The sequence below is a fragment of the Onychomys torridus genome, chromosome 5 (assembly GCF_903995425.1).
Source record: "Onychomys torridus chromosome 5, mOncTor1.1, whole genome shotgun sequence".
NCBI classification, from domain to species: Eukaryota; Metazoa; Chordata; class Mammalia; order Rodentia; family Cricetidae; genus Onychomys; species Onychomys torridus.
The window spans coordinates 120,004,457-120,024,508 of NC_050447.1; the positions used below are offsets into that span (position 1 = coordinate 120,004,457).

At 40.7% G+C, this 20,052-nt stretch overlaps 1 protein-coding gene across 2 annotated transcripts in view; it reads right to left on the reverse strand.

Annotated features, from left to right (window-relative positions):
• Nup153 (nucleoporin 153) overlaps positions 1-14,617 on the reverse strand; it is a 54,639-nt gene extending 40,022 nt beyond the window's left edge. For both annotated transcript variants that reach the window (XM_036187097.1, XM_036187096.1), the window contains exons 1-2: positions 14,029-14,617; positions 5,440-5,665 (exon numbers count right to left, since the gene is read on the reverse strand). In XM_036187097.1, the coding sequence (XP_036042990.1) occupies positions 5,440-5,665; positions 14,029-14,139 (337 nt within the window). In that variant the 5' untranslated portion in view covers positions 14,140-14,617. The remainder of the gene's footprint in view (positions 1-5,439; positions 5,666-14,028) is intronic.
• Positions 14,618-20,052: the final 5,435 nt, after the last annotated feature.

Consider the following 20,052-nt stretch of genomic DNA (forward strand, 5'->3'; position numbering starts at 1 on the left):
TTCTCAGTAAGACAGACTTTACATCACTCAGGATGTGATGTATGAGAGCTGAAATACAACTATTTTTGTTCCCAGCTGACTAAACCTATTCATGACTTTTTATTCTTGAGTGGGCTACCCTTACACTGTAATACAATACAGTGTCTACTCTTTACTCCAGCTAGGATATAACACCAGTTATACAAGTGTTTACTGTGTCCTAAAATAACTTCTTAAACCACTTCTCATTTTCCTCACAGATGAGATGTCACTTTCACGCTCATCGATTTCAAAAGGCTTCCTTCCCTAATCTCTGTTACGGCTGAGACATTTCTGAATTTGCCCTGCATTTTTAAATATTGTACCTTCATTACTCCCCCTAAAATTATTCACCTCCCAACTTCTCTTTATTCTTCTTTTCCAGAATTTCTTTTAACCATCTTCCAGTATATCTTCAAGAACTACGAATCATGTTTCAAGTTCCAAAAGGAGGATTCCTCTTAGAATGGAGTTAAGTAAGACCAAACTAGCTCTTCTAACATAAACATGTACAGAACTAGAGAAGACACATGAACAACTATTTTCAAACCATGGAAAACAGCACAAGAAAAATCAAGGGGAACGGGATAGCTCTGTTGGTAAAGCATTTATCTAGCACACAAGGACTCAAAATTCCAGCACTGTATCATAAAAGGAGTGCAGCAGCAAACACCTGTAATTCCTACACTTGGGAGGTTCAGAATTCAAGGTCAACCTTGCTCTATTAGATCAGGGATACCCGAGACCCAGAATTGAAGTTCTAGTTGGAACAATATGACAGGTGCTAAGGGAGGGGGTGGGAAGGCTGTTCCATGGAGACTTTCAGCTTTGTAAGATGAAAAAAGTTCCAAGACAATGTCTGCAAACAAGGCCTATATACTTAAAACTAGGCCTATATACTTAAGTGCAACCAACTACACATTTATAACTGATAACAAAATGATAAAATTCATGTTTAATATAAACACTTTACCACAATTCAAAAAGTCTCTAAAAAACAAGGTATACCAAACACGGCAATTAAGAATTCTTTTTTGTTTTAAGATTTATTTTATTTATTATGTAAACAGGTTTATGCAAGTTTGCCATATGCCAGAAGAGGTCATCAGATCTCATTACAGATGGCTGTGAGCCACCATGTGGTTGCTGGGAATTGAACTTAGGACCTCTGCAAGAGCAGACAGTGCTCTTAACCTCTGAGCCATCTCTCCAGCCCACGAAGATTTCTTTAAATGTGAGAAACACATCAGGAAAAAAAGAAGGTTGTTTCTTGAGGTTTTCTCTTTTTTTTTTTTTTTTTTATGTTTTTGTTTTTAAGAGCTTGCCTAGCATGCATAAAAATCCCTTGGTTCAATCCCCAGCACCATATAGACACAAAACAACCTGGTAGAATATTTAAATTGATTTAGATATAATCCAGTAGAATATCTAAACTGATTTAAATATAATCTATAACAAAATATGTTAAGAGAAATATTAGCTAAAACATAATAGAAATCTACTTGTATTGGCATTTAAACATCACAAAAACTTGTCTAGCATAAGCAATGCCCAGCCAGATGTAATGGCACATGCCATTAGTCCCAGCACTTGGGAGGCAGAGGCAGAAGGATCTACATGAGTCAGGGTCAGCCTGGTCTACAAAGCGAGTTCCAAGACAGTCAAGGCTACACAGAGAAGCTCTGTCATGAAGAAAAAAAAAATCTAAAAATTAAATATAAGGATGTAGCTTTTTTGTTTGTTTGTTTTTGTTTTTGTTTTTGAAGACAGGGTTTCTCTGTGTAGCTTTGCGCCTTTCCTGTACACCAGGCTGGCCTCAAACTCACAAAAATCCGCCTGCCTCTACCTCACAAGTGCTGGGATTACAGGCGTGCGCCACCAACGCCCGGCTAAAATAGGATGTAGCTTTATAATGGAGCACTTGTCTAGCATGCACAAGGCTCTGGATTCAGCCACCAGGAAAGCCCAAACACACACACACACACAAATAAAGATTATGATCTGTATTCATATACACATTTATTTATTCCATTTATGGGTATGTGTCATAGTTCACTTGTGGAGGTCAGTGGAAAACTTTTAGGAGTCAGTCTTCTCCTTCCACCATTGTGTCCTGAGATTTAACTCAGGCTGTCAGGATTGGTAGGCAAATGCCTTAATCCACTGAGTCATCTCATCTGCCCTGAAATGAGTCTTAGGGTACAAGTGCTCTAATTGTTGTAATTCATTCTAGCAGATAGTGCCTTTGATGCATCCCATTCTCTGACCTTGCATCCATTTATCCTATAGGCAAAAGTGACAGGACCATTTCTAGCATGAGCAGACATCTTTTCAACCTAGTATATGTAGTTTTACTGCTTAGAGAAAGATGGCTCCTTCCCTTCCACAACAAGCTAGACAAAAAGCATAGGATGAAACAACCCTATGATCACTATGATTTACAGATTCACATAGTCAATGCTGTATTTCTAACTAAGACAACTATAAATCATGATAGAATAAATCAAGCAGTTGCCCAAGTACAATTCACTGCTGACTCATTTACTAGATATGCCACTATGGAACTCTCATGACCTAAATTCTCATGTAACATGTTTACTCTTCAGGTTTTCCTTAGTGGTCTACTCCACTAACCTAGTGGAGGAAACCTCACCAACATTAAGAACCAACATGGGGTAGATGGCTGAAGTGGTAACTGTGCTCACTATGTAAACATGAAAATCTAAGTTTGGATCACTGGTATCCATACAAAAGAGCTGAGTAAAGTGTAACCCCACTGGGAAGGCAAAGGACAAGAGAATCCATTAGCTAATCAGCTAATCTCAGTTTTGTTTGTTGTTGTTTTTAAAGGTAAAGAGCAACTGAGGACACATAACGTTCACCTCTAATCTGCACATGCATGTCACAGGCACATACGCAAACATGTACACACTCATACAACATACAGAAGTCAACACAGGAGGTACCTGGGCAGAATGGGATAAGGAAAAAACCTGAAACAGCATAATTCTGTTATTGCTGAGTTACTTGAATGTTCAATACTCTCCAGCTTAACTAGTAACAAAAGTTATTTGCAAAACTTCCTATTTAGTAAACCATGTCCAGCTAAGCTTCCCACATTTTTATACTACTTGAACAGCAAATGTATCTAAGATTGTTTTGAGAATGCATTTTACATTTAAATGTTTCACATTTTTCAGATCTAGTACAGTTTCTATTCACCTTTGTAGAGAGCTATCAGTGGGACTTGACTCCACACACTGACTGCAGATCAAATAAATAAATGCCTTGAGAAAAAGCAAAGAAAGAAAGAACTATCTGGGACTGACAAGTTTTAAAACAGGAGGCAAGATCAAATCTAAAGAGTGGAGAGGAAAAACTGCTGCTGAGTTTTGAAAAAGAATAAAAAAATTGCCCTCTTTGCTTCTAAATGGTCAGAGAGAGGGCTCAATGTTAGAGTGCTTGCCTGGCATGGGCAAAGACCTATGTTCTATTATTAGCACAGAGGCCTTAAGTCTCATCTCAGTGAAAACTTAACATATACGTTCTTGAAATTTTCCTTACTGGTCTATTCCACTAACAGTGTGTGAAACCTTACCAACATTAAGAGGCAACATTGGGAGTACACTGTAGCATCTTCTTCTATACTTTCCCCCCATAATTTACATTCAAAATTTACAAAGACATACATAACAGACGATCTACGTAAGAAATTTAGTAATTTAATGAAAATCTAAGTTCCAATTAATTCCATTATGTTCATGAAAATACACACAATTAAAATTTTACAGATATAAAATTAGAAACTCAGGTTACTTAGTCCTTACTAATATGCTCATCAAACTGAGAAAGGGCTTTGTGCTACTATGGGTACATTAGTGCTGACCAGAAATCTCATCAAAAAACAGAAAGTCTGGGCTCCATTTGATGGCAAGAAAGTGGACTTGAAGCAATCAATCAGATAAAGCCTTGGTGGTGTTGCTGGTAACATTTCAAAGAAATTATGAAAAGTACAGATATCAAAATTCAAATTTTTCTAATAAAAAACAGCAAAATTTCAAAGACTATGCCAAACTGAGTACTACTAAATATCCTGGTTTATGTCAACTTGGCCCAAACTAGAGTCATTTGATAAAAGGGAACCTCAACTAAGAAAATACACCCACCAGAGTGGGCAAGCCTATGGTGCATTTTATTTCATTTTGATACTTTGTTTGTTTATGGGGGAGGGAGGACAGGGTTTCTCTTCAAACTCAGATATCCACCTGCCTCCGCTTCCAGAGTTCTTGGATAAAGGGCATGAATCACCATGCCCAGCTTAACACATTTGCTTGATTGATGATGTAGGGAGGGCCCAGCTCACCATGGGCAGTGTCATCCCTGGGAATGGTATTCCTCGGTGCAATAAGAAAGCAGGCTGAGAAAACCATGAGGAGCAAGCCAGTAAGCAATATTCCTCCTTGAACTCAGCCTCCAGGTTCCTGCCTTGACTTCCTTGGATGATGTAAGCTGTAAAATGAAAATCAACCCTTCACAGCAATGGAAACTCTGACTATGATTAGTTATAAATCTATGAACACTAGACTTATAATTTTCTTCAAAGTAACCACTCTTTCAAGACCATTTCACTATTTCTCTTTACAGGCCAACTAGATAGGAATATATGTTTCTAATTACACCAACAGTAACAAGCCATACATCTAAGTCAGTTATTAAAAAAAAATTTTAACATTTATCAAAACACAGTAAAAACAAAACCACATTAAATTAGGTCAGTGGTAGAGTCCTTGCTTAACATATACACAGGACCTAGATGTGATCAACAACATACCATCCTCATCATCTACTCCCCAACCCTCCTCCAAAGTAACAGAACATGAACAGAAAAGTAAGTATTTTTACAGCGTCAAAAAAATAGTCTTGCCAAAAGCCACAAAATACTGAAGTTATAAAACTTCAAGTTGAAAATCCAATTATCAATGCTTGTAGTTTTCACTGATTTATCAGTCTCCCTTAATGGGGAAAAAAAAAAAAAGGCTGGTATAGGCTAGCAAGATGGATCAGTAGATAGAGGGGACTACTATGCAAGCCCGGTGACTTGAGTTCAACGCCTGGAAACTCATGTAAAAGGAGAAAAGAGAACTGACTCCACCACACAGCCATCCTTTGATATTACATACATACCTACCTACACACCTACACACACACAGAGTGGCATGCTGGCCCATGTGCACATAAACACAAACTTATCATTTCTTAAGACTGCTAAGTAAAACATACTCAGTTGAAAACTGATTCCATATACCTATACAGGATTTATTTACCACTCAGTAAGACTATACCATAACCAGGTAATATAAAGATTTAAGATTCAACATGAAAGTCTGTTTGTCACCAAATATCCACCCATGCTCTATATACCTTCTGTGTTACTGCCTGCGGGCTCGGGGGTGATTCTCCCATCGTCAATGTTCGTGCTATCCTCAGCAGCATAAATCACCTGCTCATCTTCTCTATTTTCCGGCCAGTGTGGAACTTCACCTGCATCTGCTGAACAGCTACACGCATTTTCACTCTTGTTGAAGTATCTCTGTAGCCACCCTGGAACAATATTCTTAACAGATTCTGTAACCCTGCTAAGAATGCCCTGTTGGAGAAAACATACATAAGACTATTTTAGAAAATTTATCTTCGTAAGTAAGTACTTACAGAAGGCCATGCCAAGCAAAACACAAGTGTTTCCAACAAAATGTGCTAAAAAGGAAGTAAATGTTTTCATCATTCTGTACCTTAGAACATTAAAAGACACAATATAAACCATTTCAACAATTATTTTGTATCATATTCTTCAAGAAAGACAAAAAAAGCTGGGGATATAGTTCAGCTGGTAAACTACATGCCTCTCATACTTGAAGCCTGAGTTTAGATTCCTTAGCACTACAAGTTAAAAAAAAAATTAAACAAATAGAATAAAAGGAATCCCTCTTAAAATAGGAAATAAGACAACTAATCCAACATAATTCAAACTCAAGAAATAACTTAAGACCTCTTTTGGTGGTAAAATGTTTATATTATGAAATATTTTCTTTAAAATCTGAGCAATTAGCTTTAGGATGGCAGCTCCTAAAGGAAAAACAAGACATAATACTACAGCTGACACTCACTGCAGCCTTAGTGGAATCTGAGCACTCTTCTAAGCAATTTCCAAATATTTGTCAATTTAATACAATCAATCAAACCACTTTATGTAGTGAGAATATGGCACTTTGTGAATATAGCTTCGTGGACATAGCTCCCTGGTAGTATTTGCTTGAGCTCAATCCCCAGTGCTCTAAGAAAACCAAACCATGAAGAGAGACAATGCCATTAAGTAGCATGCCCAAGATACAAGCATGAGTGTGTGACAGAGTAATAGCATGAGCCATGCATACTGGACCTATGTATGGCAGAACTTAAATACCAACCTCCCTTTTCTCTGACTTATTCTTAAGAACATCCCTTCCAGTAGGAAGTGCCCACTGGAATGACGACAGAAATCAAATGAAATACCATGGAAGTACTTCTCAAGGGATCACACAAACAAGTGCTGACAATTTTACTAATGAAGGAAAGAAGCATAAGCAAGCTGGGATAAAGTATCTCAGGCATAAATTTCTCACATAAAGCAGCATTAATCAGATTTCAGAGAATCATAGAAAGAAAAGAGGGGCTCAGTAGCTACAAAAAGTCAAGGCAGAATACATAATTCTACTTTGGAAGCAAACATAACTAGGTTTTATAAATTCTATCAAGAGAAAAGGTGGAAAAAAATCTTTTTGAAAACAGATACTCGAATACTAATAGTAATTGCTTTGTTATCTGGAAAGGTATAAATAACAATTGATAAGTATAACAAAATTAATATTCTGCCGGGCAGTGGTGGCACATGCCTTTAATTCCAGCACTTGGGAGGCAGGGACAGGCAGATCTCTGTGAGGCCAGCCTGGTCTACAGAGCGAGTTCCAGGACAGGCTCCAAAGCTACAGAGAAACCCTGTCTCAATAATAATAAAATAATAATAATATTCTATGTGGTCTCTAAACAAAAATACAGATCTATATGTTAAGGCCACGGTTCTAAGAACATTCATTCATTCTGAAGACCACAAATTCATCATTTCCCTATTTTCATCTTATTATATAGTATTAATTGAGAGAATTATGGACCTAAACCTAATGTTTATAAAGCACACATAGAGTAATAATTATTCATCCTCCTATTGCAAGACTTAAAAGAGCTTACAAGATAAACTATACTTTAAAAACTATACAAACACAGGACTTATGAAGCAGAGACTAGAGGATCTCTATAAGCTTATAGCAAGATCATGGGATGGAAAGTCTTTTTGTGGAGTTCCTTGAGCTTCTCAGAATATGAAAGATCCTTATGTCTACATGGAAAAAACGGGGGTCAGAGGAGTAATGGAAGGCAAGGGATGGGGAGTGAGAACATAGGGGAACGGGAGGTTCAAGCTGGAACAGGGACAGAGTGAGACAGCAAGGAAAGAGATACCATGATTAAATGAAGACACCATGGGAATAGGGAGAAACAAGGTGCTAGGGAAGTTCCTAGGAATCCACAAGAAGGACCCCACCTTAGAATACTGTCAATAGTCAAGAAGGTGCCTGAATTGGCCTACTCAGGTGATCAGATGGCTGAATACCCTAACTGTCATCATAGAGCCCTTATCCAATGACTGATGGAAGCAGATGCAGAGATCCACGGCTGGGCACCAGGCAGTGCTCCAGGAGTCCATCAATCAGAGGAGGGATTCTACAAGCAAGGGACATCCGGATCATGATGGGAAAATATACAGACAGACAGCCAAACTAGTGGAAACGCAAACTGTGGACCAATAGCTGTGGAGCCCCCATGGTTCTGGACTAGGGCCTCTGGATAGGCGAGACAGTCATTTAGCTTAAACTGTTTAGGGGGCTCCCAGGCAGTGGGATTGGGACCCATCCCCAGTGCATGAGCCAGCTTTTTGGATCCTAGTGCCTATGGTGGGACACTTTGAGCAGCCTTGGTGCAGGGTGGAGGGGCTTGGACCTGCCTTAGCTGAGTGTGCCAGGCTCTGCTGACTCCCCATGGGAGACCTTGCCTTGGAGGAGGTAGGAAGGAGTGGGGCGGGGGGGGGGGGGGGGGGGGATTGAGGGGTGAGAGGAGGGAGGTGAGGGGAATCTGTGGTTGGTATGTAAAATGCATAGAAAATCTCTTAATAATAATAATAAAGATCCTTATGATTCCTACCCATATAAAGCAATTCTAGAACAGCTTAGAAACAGCACTATATTTAACCTCAAGTCACATACAGAAGCATTAAGTATCTTGAAGATCAGAGAACAAACTGAAAGTCAGAGTTACAATAAGGGGTCACTAGCATGCAGCAACTGTACTTAAGAGAGCTTCATTTTCTCAACTAAAATTTAACCAGCACACTAGCCTCAGCCCAAGAGGACTCACAGTGAATGATAGCCCAAAGAATGAAAAAAGAAAGGTATAATACAAACTGACCTAAAGCCATTAAAACTAACATCCTTAAGCTTCAGTAACCCAACTCTTAGGCTAAATGACTCCAAGTCATTAGTGAAGAAATAGTGAAGTCTGGTCTAAAATGCTCTATCTACAGCCTTTAGCTACATGATAAGCAACTACTTCAAGTCCTCCACTATGGTGATAGTTTATTTGTGCTAAAATGTGATTTTATTTGTATATTAATAAATAAAATTGCCTAGGGGTCAGAGCTAATAGCAAGCCATTCAGCAGAAGTCTGGCAGTGGTAGCACATGCCCTTAATCCCAATTACATGGCAGGCAGAGTCTGTGTGTTCAAGAATATAGCCAGTTTAGTGACACATGCCTTTCTTTAATCCAAGTACTAACCATAGAGACCTGGAGGTCTGTATAGACAGGAGGTGAGCAAGACATGTGGTTGGGTTTAGAACTCAATACACACATAGGAAGTAGCTCTCTTTTCTCAGCAGGAGAACAGCAGTGGCTGGTAAGCTAAAGGCTATTCACTAGTGCTGTGAGCTCTTGGACTTTTAACTCTTTATTTGGCTCTGTGTTTCTTATTTAATAAGACTGTTTAGAGCTGGGCGGTGGTGGTGCATGCCTTTAATCCCAGCACTCGGGAGGCAGAGGCAGTGACAGTGAGTTCAGGCCAGCCTAGGATATAGGAAGACCCTGACTCAAAAATAAAAAGGGGGCTGGAGTGATGGCTTAAGAGTAACTGCTGTTTCTTCAGAGGTAGCAAGTTCAATTTCCAGCATGTCTGTCAGAGTATCCTACAACTGCCTGTAACGCTAGCTCCAGGAGCTCTGATACCCTCTCTTCTGGCCTCCACAGGGGCGTGTGTACGTACGTGTACACACACACACACACACACACACACACACACACACACACACACGACATATATGCAAATAAAAGCAAGTCTTTGGAAAAACAAAAATTAAAAATCAAAAACCTTAAAATACAACAAAGAAAAACATAATCCATTCATGGCCACAGCATGAGCTATCTTATAACCCACATTTCAATACTGAGACTAAGAGTTTATTTCTGAAACCACACTATGAAAAAAATAAGTACAAACAAACTGAAATATTTATAGATAAAAAAGGCATTCTACCCTTTCTCTGATAATAAACTGTCTAAACATCAAGACTGTACTGTATGTAAACACACCTTTTTTGCTTTTTGAGCACAGGCAGAACTGCCAATTCAAGGCCAACTCATGCTACTTGAAGTGTTCTAGCCTACCTCGGAATTATAGGAAGCTCTACATCAGCAAACAAGTTGAAAATACAGAATTATTGCAACATTCCCAATACCCTGTACCTAATAAAATGGCTGTCTTTAGTGGTATCTGACCAAAGGATTCATTTTTATTTCAAGCTAGACTTGTCTCATTAGGACTTTCCAGGAAACAGAGACATAATTGGGAGCTTTTTTGTTATATTAAAAACCTAAAAAGCAAAGTGGTAAGGTAACACACTGGGATCTCTCACCACAAGAAAAAAAATTTTTTTTGGCCAGGCGGTGGTGGCATACATCTTTAATCCCAGCCCTTAGAGAGCAGAGCCAGGCAAATCTCTGAGTTCAAGGACAGCCTGGTCTAAAGAGCAAGATACAGGACAGGCATCAAAACTACACAGAGAAATTGTCTCGAAAAAACAAAAATTTTAAAAAAAAATTCTATTTCTCAACCAACACTCAGAACTTTTCTACCTATGTTCTTAAGTGACTGGTACTTTTTGAGAAAAAAAACTAAGTACGGTGATAAAGTTTTGGTGCTATATATGAGGTTTTCTGGCTTGGAGCTAAGGGAACCTACCTTCCATCCTTACAGAAACAGGGTGGCTGACAGCCTATCCTTCCTGGCTTAAGTAGGTGACCACATTCAACTGTTTAAACAGGTGGGGAAGATGAGGAATCCCCTTCCATCAATAGATCACTTCAGTGATAAAGCTTAACTTTATCATTCCGCAAACAAACATCTTAAGTTTAGTATCTGGAGCCGGGTGGTGGTGGCGCTTGCCTTTAGTCCCAGCACTCGGGAGGCAGAGCCAGGCAGATCTGAGTTCGAGGCCAGCCTGATCTCCAAAGCAAGTTCCAGGAAAGGCGCAAAGCTACACAGAGAAACCCTGTCTTGAGGGGGAGAAAAAAAAAAAAAGTTTAGTATCTGGAAAAGTTTAGTACTCTGGAAAAGACTTGGGTAACCCGAGGGAGAAAAAAACTAATAAAAGACAGCAAAACGCATAGACAACTTAAAAATACTATATTTCAAGGCTCTATTTAATCACAATTTCAAGTGAGTTCTAACTATACCACTGCAGATGTGCTTATGTCATTTAACTCTCGGCAATCTTCAATATTCAGATGACATAATTAAGCAGATTTCTCACTGTTCAATTCAGGGCAGAACAGGGATTCAAACTCATGTGATTCCATCAGAATGTTTTCAAACCAATTATTTCTGCTTCTATATCTACCAAAAGCATTAAGCATCTGGAATATAGAAAGTAGATTTAGTGACATCTGGAATTAATAAAATATTGAGAAATAGTACTTTTTCAAAGCTGAGAACACTCTTTAGTCATCAAATGTTAGGCGAGACATACTTATTTGTATAAAAAAAAGGGAAAAAGAAAAAACCAAAATGCCAAAATAAAAAGGATCCACTCACATAAACCAGATTCTACAAACTCAGTGACTGTGGGCCAATCTATCCTCTGGCCTGCTCTTAGGAGCTAAAAATGGTCTTTGCATTTGCCAAAGAACCATAAAAAAGACTGGGCAGCCACACAGCCTCAAAATAGCTTTGTTCCTTTATTAAAAAGATGTACCGCAAGGCGGTGGTGGCGCACACCTTTATTCCCAGCACTCGGGAGGCAGAGCCAGGCGGATCTCTGTTGAGTTCGAGGCCAGCCTGGTCTCCAAAACGAGTTCCAGAAACCCTGTCTCAAAAAACCAAAAAAGTACCAACCCTTGATCTAAACTCTTTTTGTTGTTGTTTTGTTTTGTTTGTTTGTGTTTTCAAGACTCACTAAGAAGCCCATGCCAGCTTCAAACTTAAAAAAAATCCCCTGGCCTCAGACTTCATAGCTGGAATTACAGGTGTGTGCCACTACAACCAGCTCCTTCTACATTTAACAGTGACTCCCTTTATCTGATTGAGCAAGACAGTAACTTTCTAGCTCCACAACATCAAGCAAGGTGACATTTTTTTAAAAGGTAAGTTAAAAGTAGAAAAATGCTAAAAAGTTTAGACATTTCCCAGAAGAGCTAAACCAGAAGTCAAAACAGGAAATTAGAAGTCAAGTGAATACAGGAGTCACGGGTACCGGGTGACTGACTGCATGGAGTATTTGACCTGACATTCGCTGTCCAGTATCCACTAATAGTGCCAGCCTGCTTATTCTTATTCTAACTAACCTTCTACGACACAACCAAAGGTTTCATTTTTCATTTGCCCAGAAGCCCTGGACGCTTATCAAACATTAGTGTGAAACATGCCATGTCATGAAGCTCCTTTACTATATCCAGGATGACTCAGCAGCTGCTGCCAAACATCCAGTTGACAAGCTCTGCTAGCAGATGACAATGAAGTCCACTAAGTTCCAGCTAAGACTAGTTAGTTACTTTAAGACAGAAACAAAAACTGAGATGTATTCTTTTATGTAACCCTGAATACTTTTTGGTCATTTCTGTCACTATTGAATCTGCTAATCAATAAATAGTTATCTTTAATCCCAATTCAACATTAAGATATATTTCCATTTTAAATTAATAGCTGGGGCTACACACAGAAAAATTCAGTCTCAGCGGGAAAAAATTAAACAGCTGAGGCAAGAAGCTAGTATTTCAGATGACTTAACTACTAAGCTCTAAAACGATACAGCCTGAAATTTGGACTAAAACTTGGGTTTTAGTTGTTAGGCATCTTCTCTCCCAAGTTAGATTTTTACCTGAGTATATTTTAAAATAACTGTCACTTAAGACTATATCAGCTCCTTTCTAAACTCTATCAAAGCCATCCATTTCTCTGCTCAATTTTTTTTTTCATTTTCCCTTAACAAGCATTTGAAGGTGATTCGTTATTCTTAGGAGAAAAGCATGCCTGTCTTAACTTCTACTGTACAATATTAGGTTAAGTAAAATGGTCAGGCTTGTGACCTGATTTGAATCTTAAAATCTGCTTGAAAATACTGCTCCTCAGCATTCTGTACATATCTAGGGAAAGTGGTAATAGTGCCAACTCTCCCAACCAATGGCAAATAATTACTGATTACATAACCACAGCATTTACTATTCAAAGCTTTCCCTCATATCTTTTTAAACTGTCGAAAGTGATACAATTTAACATTACCAAACAAAACGCCAAGTATTCAATTTCAGCACTATCCAGAATAAAACAAAGTCTACATTTAACAATGTGGAACAAGTTATTAGGACTTCTTCAATAAACTTAAAATGTACACTTCCTCCTTCAGTTCACCAAGGTACTTTAAGTGGCTTTGTTACAATGAGTTTTTAACAGCTTAATTCTCACAAGCAATTTTTAAACAATGAAATTTTTCTCAGACTCAATCATCTCATTTACAACAGGAATCAACTTTTTAAAATTATAAACATCCACGAAGGCATACGGTAGCTTAAACTACTTAAATCCACCCACACTCCCGGTGTGCCCAAAGTACCTCAAACTTCTAGAAAACGCCCAGTATTAAAAATATTTGGTGTATTAGATCAGAGCTGGAGAACTGCTGAAGTGTAGAGAATGGCTGATTCTGGCCTACAGAGCGGGGAGGAGAGAAGAGAGGAAGGAAGAATCACGCAGCAGAGACCAGACGTAAGAGTGGAGAGGGACTTTCAAAATGCCTCAGTGCCACAGTAACTATAACTCGGTTAAGAGGGAAAGAGAACGGGAAACTAAGACAGTGTGTTCAGATCTGGAAAGGCCAGCCAGCAAGATGAAAGGACCGGACAACAGTAATGTCTTAATGCAGCTAAGACTGAATTATTCCACGATCCAGGGAACAGCGCCCCCTCCCCACGCACTCTGAACCCGGGAACACCAGAAAGAAAAATAAATAAATAATAAATAAATAAAGCCTGCTAACGATGGGCCTGTTAGCACATCTCTTTCCCTTGTTCCCTCGCGAGGTCTGAGTAATCCTACCAAAACCTCAAAACCCGCCAAAAAAGAAACTCCAGTATCCGAAGCCTGGATTTTCTTTTCCCGCCCTGTGCCCGCAGGGGAAAGCCCCAGGGCGGGAGGGCTGGGAGAGGCCGCCCGCACCCCACGTGTGCGCCGCCAGGCCCGGCCCGGCCCGGCTCTGCCCACTTCCCGTCGCCACCCCGGCCCAGCCTCAGGCCCTCTGGCCCTCTCTCCACGTGGGGAGCCAGGGCCTCGCACCGCCCCCCACTGCGGCCGCCCAGCCTCCGCGGAGTGCGGGTCCCGTACCTGGTGCTGGGGTCGCCCCTGCTGGTAAGGCTTCACCGGCCCCTGGTGGCAACGACGCGTCCGGATCTTGCCGCCGCCGCCCCCTCCGATGCCTCCGGCTCCGGAGGCCATGGTGGAGCCTGGCCGGCCTCCCGCTCCCGCTCCCGGGCGGGAGAGGCAGAGGCGGCGGCCTGAAGGCCTCCCCCGCCCGGCCCTAGGCGACACACAGACACAGCGAGAACCGCGAGGTAGCGAGCGGGAACTGAGAGTGCGCGCACGCCGGCGGCGAGGAAGGCGGTGGCGGCGGCTGAGGGCCCCGAGCTGGCTGCGGGCCGCCGGCCGCGTGCGGACCCCCGCGTCTGTGTTTGTCACCGTCTCTATGGAGATCTCCCGCCGAGGCCGGCGCGAGCTGCTCCGGGCGCCGCTGAGGCCTAGCTCGACCGCCGGCTGCTGGAGGCTCCTCTTCAGCCGCCCTGGCCGTCGCTGCCGCAGTCCAGGCCGCTGGCGCCGCCCGCCTACCCCTCCCCTGTGCGCGCTGCGCCCGCCCCGCCGCCGCCGCCGCCGCCGTCGTCGTCGTCCCTGCAGGCGTCGCCGCTGCCGCCGCCGCCGCCGCTCTTGCGCCTATTACCGCTGTTAAGGCCGCCGCCGCCGCGGTCGCGAGCCAGAACACCGTCAGTTCTCGGCGCCCGACGCGCTTGCATCATCACGCTGCGACGATGCGGGGGATGGGCAAAGGAAGGAAGGGTTGGTCGAGCCCGCGCTCTCGGCCGCGGGGGCCTCTGGGAAATATAGTTTTTTGTTTTTTTGGTTTTTTTTTTTTCCGCGCAAGAACACGGATCCTCGGAAAGGCAGCCTGTCGCGGAAGAACACCCGCGGAGCGCCGCAGAGGCACAAAAGCCCGGGTCATTTGGCGGCAGTTGGCTGCTTGTCTAGATTCAGAATAGCACTCTACATGAAAATAGTAATCTCCTCCCATTCATCAATTATAAGCGGAATGGAAGTAAACAGTAAAATCGAAGAATGATACTGTATCAAAATAGGGGGGAAAATACAAAATTGCGTTTAAATTAACAGTGACCGTGATCCCTAGGCCTAAATAACAAGTAGAAAAGGCATTCGGCTTCTGGTTAATGTGCTGTAATCCCAGCACTTGGGAGACAGACGGGAATGGATAGTTAGAGGTTAGCCTCGGCTTCACTGTGAGATTGTGTCCCAACAAACCAAAAAATAGTTACGATTTTGTTACTGTTTCATTAAACATGTAAGGGCTTTGTTGTCAACCCACAGGCTGCTGGCATTCTGGCTTGCTTCACTACTTACATACTTGACCTTAGATAACTGCTCTATTAAATAGGAGCTTTAAAATCCACCTTACAAAGTTGTGGGGAGCTAGTGCGGTCATCTGTGTGGAACACTCAGATTTCCTGGTATACAAGAAACGCAGTAAATGATTGCAATTATAACCTATGCAATCAACACACATTAAGTACGGGTGACTAATACATTCCTAGGAAATATATATTTGTTTCAGCTAGTATTAGGAAGGTGAATAAACAATGTACCTTCAAAGTGAATCCAGTGTTAATCTAGCAGGCATTAGACAAAAGGTCTGTGTGACCATGTAATCCAGCCTATTCATTTGATGGACTATATAGAGACCCAGAGAATTAAGGGGCACCATTAAGAATATCAAGTAGGAGACTCAAAACCAGGACTATAACCCAGTTTTCCATAAGAGCTGAAATAAGTAACTAAATGATAAGAATCAATTGTGAAGAATCACGGACTTAATATTGCATTTGAGATCATTGTTCTAAGTTTATAACAACTATAAAATCAAATAGATTATTTAAATCTGTCACTTACTAGCTGTGTGGCCTTGGGGAGGTTACTGATCCTCTTTCTAAGCTTCACTTTCCTCATCTGCAAATAGAATGAATATTTACCTCAATTGGGACATGGTTCTGCTTACAATAGCTGTTCAGATAGAAAGCGCTGAGTACCAACAAGAAGTCAGCTACCAAAAGTGTACAATTGTACCCCCCAATTGTACAATTCAAATCACTATTAAAATCAATTAGTAAAACAAAAGTTACAGTACCTTTGCACTCATAATGTCTTTCGGCACATAAAAGACCTATGCTGTAACCAGTTGGTACAGGCTTTGTCTGTCCTTAGCCACTGAGACAAGTACCAAAGATGATCAAAAGAATTCACTTCTCCTGCAAAGCAGTGGTGGTTCACACTTTAATCCCAGCACTCCAGAGGCAGAGGTAGGCCAATTTTTGTGAGTTCAAGGCTAGCCTGGTCTACAAAGGGAGTTCCAGAACAGAATCCCAAAGCTACACAGAGAAACCCTGTCTTGAAAAATCAAAAAATAAAAGAAAGAAGAAGAAGAAAAGACTTCACTTCTCCTTCCCTGTCCTGATCCACCTACATGCTCCAGGTTTGTGCTCTCCCCAGGGCTACATATAAGAAAGAATTGTTGGCCACAGTTTCTTTTGCAACCTGTCAGAATCAAAGTTTCCAGCACAGGATGTCACCTGTTTCTTGGAAGGGACAATCTTAGCCAAGTTGTGAAAAGAAGTAACATCAGACAAATCCGTGCACTGAGGAGGAAGTACATGAGTAGGAAGATTGTAGGCTACACAGCAAGACCCTATCTCTCCCACTCTCAAAAATATCGGGAGAGAATAAAGAAATAAAGGAAAGGTTCTGTCAAAGAACTTGACCAAACTCAGACAAGATTTCAAAATAGAAGGTTGGTAGAATTTAAGGAGACATGAAAAAAGGCCACATCCCTTGTTCTCAGTTATTTAATTAATTTCCCAAGTATTGATGTAGAGAGGGAAAAAAATTAAGGGAACAATACCACAATACTCTAACATTTGTGTGACTAGCTCATTGCAGGCTGAACCAGGAAAACAATGACTCCAAAGAAGTTCACATTATAACTCTACTGGTTTGGTTTTGTTTTGTTTTTTGGTTTTGTTTGTTTGTTTGTTTTTGAGCTGAGGATCAAAAACCCAGGGCCTTGCACTTGCTAGGCAAGAGCTCTACCACTGAGCTAAATCCCCAACCCTCCTGTACTGGTTTTTAAAGCCAGAACAAACAATATGTCCAGAGCTATCTCAATTCATCAAAAGCCAGTTACTGCCAGGGTCTCTCTCTACCAACAGATAGGAAGCTAACATTTTTTTCTATTTTCTCATTTAACTTGGTAACTGCCTTGTCAATCACAAATCAGCAAATATGCTGCTGGCCTTTTTCTGATTGATGAAGAATAGCAATTACAAGTGAAATACAATTTTGTCTAAGCCCAACCTGGATTGAAAATTAGTCTTCATTTATTTTTCAAAGGAAAAAACCCCAGCCAATAGAATATTCAGAGATGGCAAATACAAGAAATTATAAAGTTTTATGTATTTATTTTACCCTCTATACAATAAAATAAGAACTGCACCCTCTCAAAAAAAAAACAAAAAAAGTCTGAACTACAATGTGTATTCATGCTAATTATGTCCATCAGATTATTGTTAGATTGATACACACGGCATCATGTGATAATTGCTACCATGGATTTCATTAAATAGAAAGATAAAAAGAATCCCAATCTGGTGATGTACAGCTATAATTCCAGCATGTAGGAGGTAACAGCAGAAAAAATAAGGATTCATGACTGGCCTGGGCTACACAGTGAGGCCCTGTCTCAAAAAGTAAACAATCAAAAAATCAAAATAAAGAGCAGAAGAGAAAAATAAGTGGCTGGTTTATCCTTCTATATGCACAAAGGCTCAAAGTGTTACAATGGGACCCAGATTCTAGGAAGTTATTGGGTACTTTGGGGTATGTGGGGGGGCATGTTTCCTGTGTTGGATATTAGAGTAAGAAAGGCAATGGTGATCGGAAGGTAGTTAAAATGTACATCATTATACTCTCATTAACTGGGATGGAGAGATGGCTCAGGGGTTAAGAGCACTAGCTGCTCTTCCACAGGACCCAGGTTCAATTCCCAGCACCCACATGACAGCTCAGAACTGTCTGTGGCCCCAGTTCCAAGGGATCTGACCCCTCACACAGACATATGTGGAGGCAAAACACCAATGCATGTGAAATAAAATAAATTGAAAGCACAGAAATAAAAAAGAATAAAGAGATTCTATTAAAAATACTCTCATTAATTACTAAGTTCTCTGCCTATAGGGAATAAAGGGATACTTAAGACTGAATGAATTAACTAGACTATAGTCAAGTTTTAATTAATTATACCTATCTCATGATTACAATAGTCATGAAATTGTTCCTCTTCCCAACTCCATATATCAGTGTTTTCTAGGCTGCAGTATATCATGAATTGAATAAACATGCAACGTGACACACATTTTTTTGGCAATGAATTAAAATAAAAATACCTTTTATAGTCTAAGAGGCTGGGATTTTTGCTGGACCTCACAGCCAGAGTTAATAATGCACCTAGGAGTCACTTAAGACTTAAAACTGCTGCTCTACAGTGTACTGAAACTGTTTGGCCTGCCTCTGCCAGAACAATGTAACATCCAACCTAACAACCTTGGATTTCCCTTGTAATCAACTTTTACAACCTAAGCTAATGCATAGCTGTTGTCTTAAGTCACACCCCTGACCCAGAACAATGCATATGTATCATTTGCTGAGGGCTGTAAATAACACGGGCTGAAAGCTATCTTCTAAAACCAATGTCCATTTATGAGTATTGGCTGATAAGCAGAGATGTTTGTAATACTGTTCATTATCTGGCTCAGGTATCTGGGGTCAGCTGGAGGCAGTGGCTGAATCCCTTGTGAAAAAAACTCTGTTAACAATTTCTGTTAAGCACACCATTCCTTCTCCATGCAATGCTTTCTGTGCAGTTCAATGACTACAGAGCAGAAGGCCTTTGTTAGGAGGGAAGACACAAGGAACAGGCAGGCAGTAGAGAATTCCAACCTGAACTGGCTCTTGGTTAAATGACTTCAAGGGGAGTATTTTTATTTCTTCATGTGACACTTATGCATGATTGGTGTTTTTGAGTTTATGGAGAAGGTGTTTAATCTATGCATATTTTAAATTATAATGGAAATTTCAGTTTTAGTAGATGCAACAATGACTAAATTTACAATACCAGTTTCATGCTAATGTTTAGGACAGGTACTGAATCAGCAGCTGAGATTAAGTCATTTTTAAAATTATTTATTGAGGGGCTGAAGAGATGGCTCAGAGGTTAAGTTCACTGCTTGCTCTTCCAAAGGTCCTGAATTCAATTCCCAACAACCACATGGTAGCTCACAACCATCTGTAATGAGACCTGGTGCCCTCTTCTGGCCTGCAGGGATACGTGGTGCAGACAGAAAACTGTATACATAATATATAAATCTTTAAAAACAAAACAAGCCGGGCGGTGGTGGAGCATGCCTGTAATCCCAGCACTCCACTCGAAAGGCAGAGGTAGGTAGATCTCTGTGAGTTCAAGGCCAGCCTGGTCTACAAAGCTAGTCCAGGACAGGCTCCAAAGCTACAGAGAAACCCTGTCTGGAAAAACAAAAAACAAACAAACAAACAAAAAATATTGAGGCTAGAATGACGACTCAGTGGTTAAGGGCAGTTCCTACTCTTGCAGAGGACCCAGGTTTGACTCCCAGCACCCACATGGCAGTTTACAACTATTTCTAACTACAGTTCCAGGGGATCCAATGCCTTCTTCTGACCTTTGTGGTCACTTTGTGATATATGTGATGTACATAAGTACAGGTAGACAAAACACTCATAAAATAAAATGAATTAATAGAATTTTAAAAAGAGTAGCTTAAAAAAGAAAACTATCTATTGAGAACCTATCAGTTTTTAGTCTTAGCATCTTATTTCATAAAGCTGTAAAACAACCCATATCCACAGAGTACACTGAAACCTACCACATGGCAATTCTCTAAAAGTTTAATGTGACATGCTCTACCAATCACTAGCACTTAACACTAATCACCTATAAATGCTAATCCATGTTATGGATTCCATCCCAACAGACAAGCAGTC